Here is a 12,376-nt window from a genome sequence, read left to right on the forward strand (position 1 = left end):
CATATCAATTCAAAAATCTGGCCAACAATGAGTTTTGTGTACAATATATACACATTTTTTCATCCCCCTTTACTATGTTCTGACACAGTTCAAAACTTCATCCTAAAGTTCTCTGCAACCTGGCAATAATCAATCCCTTCTTTCCAAGCCCATCTCTGACCGGATCAGCTTGCTCTTCAGAGTCTCTTGCTAGCCCTCAGCTGAAATTCTGCTTAGCAGTCTATCCTGTTTTATTTTTTTTTCCTTTGGTTCAGATGGCTCCATTACAAGGAATGACATGACATAATTTATTACCTTTTTTTTTTTTTGCAAGGCAGTGGGGTTAAGTGGCTTGCCCAAGGCCACACAGCTACAGCTAGGTAATTATTAAGTGTCTGAGGTCGGATTTGAACTCGGGTATTCCTGGCTCCAGGACCAGTGCTCTATCCATTAGCCGCCCCTTATTTCTTTTTTTTTTTCCTGCAAGGCAAATGGGGTGAAGTGGCTCGCCCAAGGCCACACAGCTAGGTAATTATTAAGTGTCTGAGACCGGATTTGAACCCGGGTACTCCTGACTCCAGGGCCGGTGCTCTATCCACTGCGCCATCTAGCCGCCCCAATTTATGACTTCTTTACCACTTTCTATTTCAAGATACAGATAAATCTCTTCCTCCTCTGTCAAATCTTGCTATTACAACATTCTATCTTCCTTATCCCCGCTTCACTTTGCCTCCAAATGAATGCATTTTAGTGAGACTTGAGGTCAAAGCCTGACCCCTGACCCCTAACCCCCATCCTCCCTATCTGTGTGACATCCTTCAACACGTAAGCACTTAAAGTCTTATATAAATCATACCCTGGGGCAGCTAGGTGCACCGGCCCTGGAGTCAGGAGTACCCGGGTTCAAATCCGGCCTCAGACACTTAATAATTACCTAGCTGTGTGGCCTTGGGCAAGGCACTTCACCCCATTTGCCTTGCAAAAAAAAGACAAACAACAAAAATAAATAAATCATTATACCCTACGTCTTTCTGCAAGGTTGAGTGCAGAGACCCACCCAGCCTTTGGGAACGCGGGTCTCTAGGACGCTCCAAAGCCGAGCTGGGCCTGGAGCCGGACGTGATTGGCTGCTCCCATCCTCATCCCTGCAGCCCTAAAGGGCGGGGCGCATGCGCGGAGCATCCCTCGGCGCTCTGCCCCGCCGTCCCTTCCTGCCGCCGCGCTCTCCATCCGGGTCCCCGGGGTTCCGGCCCCGCTCTCGCCGCTCGCCGCTGCCCGGCCTCGGAGTGACAGGCAGGTTCCGGCGCGGGCCTCCCCGGAAGCCGGGCCCGCGGTGAGTCCTGTGCGGGGACGGGGGCGGGGGCGGGAGCGGGACCCCGGCGCCTGCGCCCTCTTCCCCGGCTGCCTGTGCTCTCCCGGCTCGGGCGCCTCCCGGCTGTGGCCCGGGCGCCCCGCGAGGCCCCGGAAGGGGCAGGCTGGGAAAGCGCCCGCCGCGCTCCGCCCCGGGGGAGACCACACCTGCCGAGGGAAGCCGGCACCCGCCGGATGACAGAGTGAGAGGATCGTCTCCCCAAGCTTGCTGGGGCTCCGGAAGGGGCCTGATCCTGGGGCATTCACCGAGGATGGGGCGGGAAGGAGGAGGCTCCGCAATCTTCCTTTTTTACCCTAACTAACAGTTTAATCACCTTAATGTGAGCCCAGCAGACTATTCGGTCCAGTTGATTCTGCTTTTGTTGTCCGAAGCCAAGGGACGGGTGAATTTTTGAGTCCTTGCTGATCCTGGTAACTGACCTTGGGTTTTAATTGTCTTATGTATTTGAATTAGAACACCAGAGCCTATTCCTGTTGCTCTTATTAGTACCTTTTTTAAAACTAGATTGAATTGAAATATTTAGTCGTTATTTGTGATTCACTTTAAAAATCATCTGTCCTATTCAATGTTCCAAACCAGCAACGAGGGAGTACGCATCATTGCGGATTCTTTTTACAAAAGGGGGCTGGCCTGGAGTCAGGGGTAGCCGAACAATCATTAACCTCAGCTGTGTGGCCTTGGGCAAGCCACTTAGCCTTGCAAAAACCTAAAAAAAAAAGTGACCTGACGAAGCTTCTTCATCAAATCTTAAAAGCTGATTTGTTAACATGCTTCGGTGAATTTGTTTTCTCTTTAGGGAGAAAGTATGTATTTAAGATACTTGAATTTAGTTAGAACTAGGATGTTCGTGTCTATTAAAAGTAACATTCTCTCTGGGATAATTAGCACAACTTGTATCTGTTAACTACTTTAAAGTGCTCTACGTGGAATTTTTCCAGGTTTGAAGTCCTTGTTCTAGGAGCTGTTTATCACCAGAATGAGACTTGTAATTCTTGATAATTATGACTTGGCTAGTGAATGGGCAGCCAAATACATCTGTAATCGAATTATCCAGTTCAAACCAGGACAGGACAGATATTTTACCCTGGGCTTGCCAACAGGTAATAAACTAATTTTTCCAAATTAAAAACTAAAGCTTTGTGAAAATGTTATTTGTTCTTATGGCTCTATTTCTTTATAGGTATTACATGATTTACTGCTTATACTTCAATAGAATGAAAAAAACATACATACCTGAGATACAAAAATCTAAAGGAAGAAATGGGTGCATTGAGCTCATTAAAATGTTATTAGACTGTTCTGTCTTGGGTAGTGATTGTATCATTTTCTTTTTGTTTATTTTTTTGGGGGGGGTTGTTAATTCTTTTCATTTCTCCTACTTTTTTCCAGTTTGGGCTTCAGAAGGTTACACTGATGAATGAGAAGTGGTGAAAGAATTTGAGCAGCTAGTTGTCTCTATGAATATAGTGCCTGACTTGAAATAAGGAAAACTTAAGATGCTTACTAGCTTTGTGACTCTGGACAAGTCACTTAACCCAGTTTTCCTCAGTTTCCCCATTGTAAAATGACCTGGAGAAGGAAATGACAAACCACTCTAGTGTCTTTGCCAAGAAAATCCCAAATGTGGTCATGAAGTGTTGAGCAGATTGAAGAGCATCAGAGTGAAAGAATTAAGATATCATGCCATTCTGGATAGATTTTTGAAGCATGCAGTGACTACTAGAAGGCTGTTTAACAACAATAACTACTGAGTTTTAGAACTTGGAGAAACTTTAGAGGTAATCTAGTTTAATTCTCTCATGTTGCAGACTAAGTAAGAGGCCCAAAAGATTGCCCAAGTAATTAGTAGAAAGCTGGGACTAGAACCTTGGTCTTTTGTCTCCTAGTTCAGTTATCTTTTCCATTACATTGTTCCTCTGATTATATAGTGCTTTATCCACACATACAATACTTCATTTTGTCTTCATTAACAGCCCTGTGATACAGTTCTATTATTATTTAACCTCTCAAATTTAGCTTTGTAACCTAAAGATAATAACATCTAAAAGGACTTAGCTCACAGAATTTTCATATTAGAAACATAACCATGTTAGAAAATATATATAAAATTATAATGCAAACTTGAGAATAATACCTAAGTGAAAATTATTACTTCTTGTATTTTCTTTCAGTCATTTTCTCTTTCTTCACTTCTCTTTCCCCCCTTTCTTGAAGAGAATGATGACAATTATCTCACACTAAATACTTGCAGCAAAGAACTTTTTTCAGGACAGAACCGTAGCTACTTCAGCCTAATCATGTTACTGAAATACTGGGGATCTCCAGTAGACATAAGTACACATTCAGTCTCTATTCTTTAGGCTTTTTATTTATTTTTTCATATTATTACGATAGTTTTGTTTTAAAAATAAACATAATCTCCCCTTCTCCCACAAAGATAGAGAAACTTGAAGAAAAATAAAATGTATGGCAAGAGGAAAAAAAACTGTTTGGTTCAGTCTATATTCAGATACCATCTACTCTGTCTTTGGGATGGATCACATTCTTTATCATTAATCCATCAGAGAAGTTGATTCAGTATTTTTTACCAGGGTTGCTATTGCTAGATGTGTTTCCCTCCATCCTATTCCTCCCCACCTCCATTTATTCTATTCTTTCTCTTTCTCTCCTTTCACCCTGTCCCTCAAAAGTGTATGTCTGACCACCCTCTACTGCAATTTTCCCTCTTTTCTATAACCTCCACCCCATCCCCTCTGACCACACCCCCCTCCCTTCCCACTAACCCCTTTCTCCCATCCCTTTTCTCTCCTTTTTTCCTCTAGGGTAAGGTAGATTTTTATACCCTATTGAGTGTGTATGTTATTTTCCTCTGAGCCACTTCTGATGAGAATGAAGGCTAACTCATTCCTTCTCACCTTCCCCCCTTGGACCCCATTGCAAAAAAATTTTTTTTGCCTCTTTTATGTGAAATATTGTAGCTCATTCTACTTCTTTCTCTTTCTCACCATACATTCCTTTTTCTCCCAGTAACTCTCATCTTTATAATATATTATGCCTTCATATTCAACTCCTTCTTGTGCCTTGTCTATACTTGTGTGTGTGTATATATATATATATATATATCTTCTAAATTCTCTAATATGAGGAGGTTTATATGGGTTATCAGTATTTTCTTCCCATGCAGTAATACAAGTAGTTCAGCATCATTAAATCCCTCATAATTTGCCCTTCTAGTCTAACCTCTCAATGCTCCACCTGGAATCCTGTACTTGAAGATCAAACTTTCTGTTCATCTCTGGTCCTTTCAACAGGAAAGTTTGAAAGTCCCCTATTTCACTGAATGTCCATCTTTTCCCCTGAAAGAATATTCAGTCTCAATTCTTTTTTGTTTTGTTTTATTTTATTTTTTAGGTTTTTTTCAAGGCGAATGGGGTTAAGTGGCTTGTCCAAGCCAAACAGCTAGGTAATTAAGTTTCTGAGGCCAGATTTGAACTCAGGTACTCTAGACTCCATGGCTGATGCTCTATCCACTGCACCACCTAGCCACCCCTCAAGCTCTATTCTTGATAAGGTGACTATTGAATAGAAAAATGCAAAATGGTTAATGAATTTACATTTTTTCTTTTTTTTACCATAAGCATTTTAATTGGCTTTCTGTCTTAAGGCACTATTAGGAAGTGTTAACAAGAAAGTGAATTTTCCTATACTTGGTAATCACTTCCCTTTTTTCACTTTCCCTAGAACTACATCTTTAATTTAGAGCAAAGTACCTAAAGCACATGGGTTAAGTGATTTGTCCAGGGTTACATAAGTAAATATTAGATTCAGAATTTGAATTTAGGTCTTCCTGACTCGAAGCCTAGCAAACTCATTTTTAAAGTAAGGAAAGTTTAAAAAAAAAAAGGCAAATTAAATAATCTGTTGTGTAACAAGAAAGGAAAACTGGAATAAGCTGCATAACCTTATATCGTAGTTCATTTTTTAAACCACAATTTCCAGTTTTCTATGAATAGATACTATATGTCATCTTAATTCCTTAAGTTGGAAGAGACAGATTTTATACTTAGTATCCTTAAGTTAGATCACAGAATGGGGTGGGGTGGCAATAGAGGAGAGGTGGAATAAAATTGATTTTGGCAATTTGTATTTTTAAGTTTGGGGACTGAATGGCAAAATGGAATGGAATCAGGAAGAGTCATCTTCAAAGTTCAAATCAGACACTTAGTAGATGTGTGACCTTGGGCAAGTTACTTAACTGTGCCTTAGTTTTCTCATCTGTAAAATGATCTGGAGAAGGAAATAGCAAACCACTCTAGTATTTTTTCCAAGGAAACCCCAAATGGATCATGAAGAATTCGACACAATTAAAATGACTGAATAGTTTTTTAAATTTTATTTTATTATTTTTTAAAGTAAAGTTGAAATTTGGTTCAGTACTACATAATGTATCTAATGTTATGAAAGCCTGTTATTTTCTTTTTCTTATCTTGACCTTCCTGCTTTCCATTGTTGATTATTTTTGTAGGATTTATTTATGGTATTCAAATTGGTGCATCACTTGTTATGAAGAAAACACATTTCTGTATAATGCTTTAGGGTATACAAAGTGTATTCCTCATAACAGCAGTGAAGAAAGTAGTAAAAAACCATCCACATTTCATAAATGTCACACAAATGGGGTCTGTGTGTGTGAACTTGAAATCAAGTTATTTGACTACCTATAGTTCTGTCATTTGGCTCCTTTCTTAAAGTTTTCCCAAAATACAAAAAAAAGGCTTTGAATTTTTTCTACCTCTTTAACTATTTTCAGCTGCTTGCCCTGATAGGACAGATTTTTCTATTCACCCTAGAACTGAAGTCCAGGAATTAGGATGGGGCTGTTGTTTTTTATACTTCTGCTAAAAAATAAAGTTTTGTTTTTCCAGGAAGTACACCATTGGGATGCTATAAAAAATTAATAGAATATCACAAGAATGGAGACCTTTCCTTCAAATATGTAAAGACCTTTAATATGGATGAATATGTAGGTAGGTAAGCTACATTTTCAGTGATACTTAAAAATATTCCTAGAATTACCCATATTTTGTGAGTAGCTTGTTTTCTGTTATCAACAGATGCTCTTTGGAGTTCAGGTAAAAAAAAAAAACCCATAATTTTATATTGTTATACTGTATATATGTATGGTCTTGAACCTTCTGTTTTGATGGGAATATACAACCTTCAGTTGCTCATGAGCTTCTAGGTTTCTTGGAATTTGTATTAAGTGTTCCAGATATCTTTGGAGTAATTTACCTAGCATATTGTTAAATTTTGTGGATGATAGTTAATAGTTAATAGAATTGTGACCCAAAACAATCAGGCATACTAGAGAGGTTGATTGAAACTAATTAACTTTGGCTAAAAATTCCAATTCCGTAATTACAGGATGCAAAATATATGGCTAGAAAGTTCACGATAAAAATTAGGGATTTTAATAGATTTCAGTATGAGTCAGCAGGGTGATGTGGCAGCCAAGAAAGCAAATGTGATTTTTACATTACATTAATTGAAGCCATGTCCAAAGAAAAAGAAGTAATAGCTTTGAGTTTTTTTTCCACTTTCATCAAAGCTCATTTAGTATTGAATTTTGAGTGCCCCATTTGAAAACAGCTAATAATAACCAGGAATATGTATAGAGGAAATTATCTGGTATGGATAGTTAAAGAAACTAAAGATCTTGGAGAAAACTTGGGTGACATTGTCAGTGTCTTTAAATAATTGAAGGATTATCAGGTGAAAAAAGGCATTTCTTCTTGATCCTTGGTGGTAGGAATTATGAGGAGAGATTTTAGTTATTACATAATTCTGGGATTAGAGTGGTCCACGAATGGAATGGCTACTTAAATGAATAGTGAATATCCTATATCGGAGTTCTGCAAATAATGGCTGTGAGGGCATTGTTAGGAGTATTATAAACAGACTCGTGATTTTGGTTCCAGTTTTACCAGATGATAATATTAATAATATTAATTAGCATTTATGTAAATGCTTACTGTATGCCAGACACTATGTTAAGCGCTTTACAATTATCTCATTTTATCCTCAAAAATCCTAGGAAGAAGGTGCTATCTTCATTCCCATTTTACAGATGAGGAAACTGAGGCAAACAGAAGTTAAGTGACTTACCTAGGGTCTCACAGCTAGTAAGTGTCTGAGGCTGGATTTGAACTCAGGTCTTCCTGACTCCAGGCCTGGCATTCTATCTATTTCACCACCTAGCTGCCTTATATGACTTCTCATGTCCCTTTCAACTGTATAATTTTGGGATCTTTGATTTGCTTTAGTTTAGAGTTGGGTAGAGAAAATCTTCCAGAAGAATCAGAAGCTAATTGAAAAGAGTAAGGATGAGATTCTGAATAAATGTTGTCTCTTTGTTCAGGAAACTGATAAGAACTAATGACCATATGTATATGCCTTATTAAAGACATTTCAGCATATGAATATAAGGTATCAAAAGTTTTTTAATTTAAGATGTCCAAATGATATATATTTATGTAAAGAAGACAAGAAACCTACAATAGCCTGTGAAACATCTTGTTCTGAAACTGAAAACATCTGAGCCAGTTATCTTTATTTATGTTTTGTGCTTTTCAATAACAAAACATGACTAAACTTAAGAGTGATATAGTAAGGCAATGTTTTTTAAAGATGTTTTTCAGGTTTCATTCTTGTAGTGCTAAAGCAGACCATAGAATTAGAAGTATGGTATTCAGATTGTTTCTGAGATTCTGGAAATAGTTTAATCCCTAATTTTAAAAGTTATCAAATTGACTTTATTAACTTTAGGACTTCCCAGAAATCATCCTGAGAGCTACCATTCATATATGTGGAATAACTTCTTTAAGCATATTGACATAGATCCTAATAATGCTCACATCCTTGATGGAAATGCTTCAGACCTACAGGCAGAATGTGATGCATTTGAAAAGAAAATAGAAGAGGCTGGAGGAATTGATCTTTTTGTTGGAGGTATGTAAAACTCTTTACCCTTAGCTGTATTCTAACAGGGAACTTTTTTTTTTAATTTAAAACTGTATAGTTTGGTTAATACCCATTCCTTTTGCAACAAATGGATTCCAGAAATTTACTATAACCAAAACAATTTAATGAAGATTAGATTCAGAGTAATACATTATATATATTTTTAAATTTAATCTGCAGTATTCCTATGCTCTTCCAGAAAATTTTAACATTTAACTCTCATAAGCTAGTAAGAACTGGTTCCAGTACACACCACTAATTGTAAGCAGTTGTTAACTGGTTTTTCTAGTTAGGGACAAGTCCCTGAGATTTTGAGGTAGAAATAGTTTCTAAATGGGAGAAGTGGGTTTTGAACTCAAGTCCTTTGACTCCAAATCCAATGTTTTTTCCACTATATGATAGCGCAGTACTCTCATCAAATATTATACCTATAGTATTGTGATAACCACACAGGAGAGGGAAAGGAGGAAGAGAAGAGGAAGGGTGCTACTCATCTCCTAGCCCATGTGCTTGAGATAAAAGTTCTCAACCTGTGGTGGTCTATAGATTTGTTTTTAAAACTACTTTAGTATAATTGATTTCCTTTGTAATCTTAGATATTTTATTTAAACATGTAGAAAGATTCTACAAAGGAGCCCAGAGGTTTCTTCAGATTTCCAAAGGAGGAGGAGTATATTTTGTTTTACTTTTTTTTTTTTTTTTTTAAGGATTTTGTAAGGCAGTTGGGGTTAAGTGGCTTGCCCAAGGCCACACAGCTAGGTAATTAATAAATGTCTCAAGGTGAGATTTGAACTCAGGTACTGCTGACTCCAGGGTCTGTGCTCCAAAGGAGGAGTATGTTATTAAAAAGTTTTTAAAAACCTCTTAGCTAGGGGGCTGCTAGGTGGCACAGTGAATAGAGCACTGACCCTGGAGTCAGCAGTACCTATCTATTTTACTGTCTTATGACTTTGTATTAAATTTTTGGTAGTTAGTTCCTAGAAAAGTATCTTAAGAAGGACTTACTTTGGAGGTCAGTGATAACACAACACCCCCTCACCCAAATCCAATTCATGTCATGGCATTACCCACCTGATGTCATAGTCTTCTTTGAGGACAAAGGATAAACATCATCTAGCTGCCATATGGTGTATTATAAATATGGCATGATATGATAAAAAAAAAATTTTAGTTTTTGCAGGGCAATGGGGTTAAGTGGCTTGCCCAAGGCCACACAGCTAGGTAATTATTAAGTGTCTGAGGCCGGATTTGAACTCAGGTACTCCTGACTCCAAGGCCAGTGCTCTATCCACTGCGCCACCTAGCTGCCCGATAAAAAAATTTTAAAAAAATAGTTTGCCTCAACCATTGATTAGAATTCCTATAATGGTAACAAGAGGTATATATAATTTGAGTAAAACATAACCATAAGTGAAAATATGTCATTCTTTTTCTAAGTTCTTTTTTTCTATTTGAGGGACCTTATAGCAAATTTGATGTGGGGAATTGCATTGCATTCTCTGCAGAGTTTTATCTTTTCATTTTCCAGTTGCTAAGGGCCATGTTGCATAACAGTGAAGTAATCCTGAAATGATTGGTTAAAGAAATCAAGAATTATGGCAGGGGAAAGTTTAAAGTACTGATTTATTAGGTATCAAACTTGCCTGTAAAAATTTAGAAAATTTTCCAGATTAGAAAAAAACAATTTGTATCAGAGATGAACAGAGATTGGATGAGAAAATCGATGAGCAGATAGTATGATGCAGTTGAAAGATGCAGTTGAAAGAGTATTGGACTTGAGATCCAAAAGACCTGTTTCTACTTAGAAAATGATCATTATTCCAGTACCCAGATTGGAGTTATTTTTGATATTTCACTTCCCTCAGCCTCTAGTTTTTTGCAAGGCAATAGGGTTAAGTAGCTTGCCCAAGGCCACACAGCCAGGCAATTATTAAGTGTCTGAGGCCAGATCTGAAATCAGGTACTTCTGACTCCAGGGCCAGTGCTTCAACCACTGCACCACCTAGCCGCCCCCATTTCTATATCTTTTTGAGTCTTCTCCCCTCTACACATTTACAGCTAGAACCTTAGTTTGGGCCTTCATCACTTTTACTGAAACTTTTCTAATTGCCTTCTAAGGTTCTTCCTGTCACAAGATCTTTCCCTCTTCATTCTGTCCTTCACATGGTTGATAAAATTACAATCCTAAAACTCATGTTTAACCTTGTCCCTTCCCTGCTCATAAAGATCCATTGCTCCCTATTATTTTTAGGACAAAAAAAATGAAACCTCTTTAACATTTAAAACCCTTCACACATCTGGTTCCAATCTACCTTCCCAGATTTAGTAGATAGCCCACACTTTGCATTCTAACCATATTTGCCTATTGGTGTTCCTTATAGAAACAACATTGATCTACCATATCCCTAACATAGGGTATAGGAGAATTTCCAGAACCCTTCCCCAGTTCATCTCAATTACTACCTATGAATTCCTGATTTCTTCCAAATTTCCTACCCTGAAATTTCTTTTTATTTCTTTTGTATATATTTTTGCTTTTCTTTATGTGTATCTAAGAACTTTAAAACAAGTTGTTTATCTTTTTGACCTGAGTATCCAGTATCCCATGTTTAATAATGCTTGTTGATTAGCTGGACTCCAGAGAGACATATATTTACTTTACTTATTTTATAAAATGGGATTTTTTTTTATATTTTCCAACTCAAAGGTTGTCAAAAATAAAATAACTCTTTAAAAATTTTAAAATGCTGTATATCAGTGTGAACTTTTCTTGCTGATAATTGGGGCAAAAGTGTGACTGACATGAAGACAGTATAATAATGCCTTATTGGAAAACTAGATATTTTGTATGAGTAAATTTTCCTGACAACTGAAGTCTACTTAATGTTTTGGATGCTAGTTTTTTTTGTCTGTTTAAATTGTCAGGGAAGGGTTTATCCCTTAGCTTGAAGACTGGAGAATTGCAGTTCAAAAAGGTTGAGGTCTCCTCAATGTCACAGAACTAAGAAGTAATGAATTTGGGACTTTAAGAAGACTTTCTCATTTAGACACATGATCTTTTTGCTGAACCACACCATTTTCAATTTCTGAATTTAAATGCTTTCTAAAATATATTTTGAAAACACCTTCAGCTTTCTTGAAAAATTTTATCTTTTATATTGTTGATGTTTTTCCCTGAATGATTCAGTATAATCATTATTGATATGTTATTGTTATGTTCTTGGAACACAGGACATCCCTTTCAGGAATATGAGGTGGATACTTCAACTAAAAATATTTTGGGTTTGCAGATTTACAGGGACATCCAGAAGCCAACCCATAGATAACTCAAAGATTTTCTTTAGATGTATCCAACAAGTGTCCCTTATCTTTTTCCTGAAAGACCTCCAATGAAGGAGAACTCACTATCTGTAGATAATTCCAATTGTTATGAGAGTTCCTTACATCAAGTTTATTTGTATCCCCTAGCAATTTCTTCCCATTGTACCAAATTGGGTATCACAAGTCTAATCCTTTCTTTTTCTTCTGTATTGCTTGTGTCTTCATTTCCTTTCTTTTTATTCTTTCTATTCCTCACTTTTCATGCCCCTTAAATTTACCTATCTAGGAGTTATTCTTCCTTATTCATTGATTTTCTTTGCATTTGGTTATGGAATCAACTTATTGATTCAATTGAATCAAACCTTTTGATATTTAGTGTTTAAATATGAGTCACTAAAACTCTGAAGGGCTTTTCTGCCAAAAAGGAACATAGGTTTTATGACACATACTTTAGTCATTTAGAGATTATTTTTTATTGCTTCTGTTCTTTGAAAAGTTGGAGTTAATAGAAACCATGTAATCATGTTATTTTTCATTTGAAAATGTATACTTGTAGGAATAAGGAAATTTGTGACTAGTTATTCATGTTACAAAAATATTTTTATTTTATAAATATGGTAAGAATTTCCATAATAAGAAGTATATTCCATCAATTCAACAAGTTTAGATTAAGAAAAAAATCAC

The 12,376-nt window shown here is 37.0% G+C and overlaps 1 protein-coding gene across 4 annotated transcripts in view; it reads left to right on the top strand.

Moving 5' to 3' along the window:
• The first annotated feature begins 1,209 nt into the window (after positions 1-1,209).
• Positions 1,210-12,376, top strand: part of LOC141517957 (glucosamine-6-phosphate deaminase 2) — a 30,099-nt gene continuing 18,932 nt past the window's right edge. Inside the window, exons 1-4 of one of the 4 annotated variants that reach the window (XM_074229512.1) lie at positions 1,210-1,312; positions 2,290-2,451; positions 6,277-6,378; positions 8,177-8,359. In XM_074229512.1, coding sequence (XP_074085613.1) covers positions 2,328-2,451; positions 6,277-6,378; positions 8,177-8,359 — 409 coding nt within the window. In that variant the 5' untranslated portion in view covers positions 1,210-1,312; positions 2,290-2,327. Of the gene's footprint in view, positions 1,313-1,588; positions 1,762-2,289; positions 2,452-6,276; positions 6,379-8,176; positions 8,360-12,376 lie in introns of those variants that run through there. The other 3 variants (XM_074229513.1, XM_074229514.1, XM_074229515.1) reach the window with 3 other exon arrangements.

Source organism: Macrotis lagotis, chromosome 3 (assembly GCF_037893015.1).
Source record: "Macrotis lagotis isolate mMagLag1 chromosome 3, bilby.v1.9.chrom.fasta, whole genome shotgun sequence".
In the NCBI taxonomy this organism is placed as follows: Eukaryota; Metazoa; Chordata; class Mammalia; order Peramelemorphia; family Peramelidae; genus Macrotis; species Macrotis lagotis.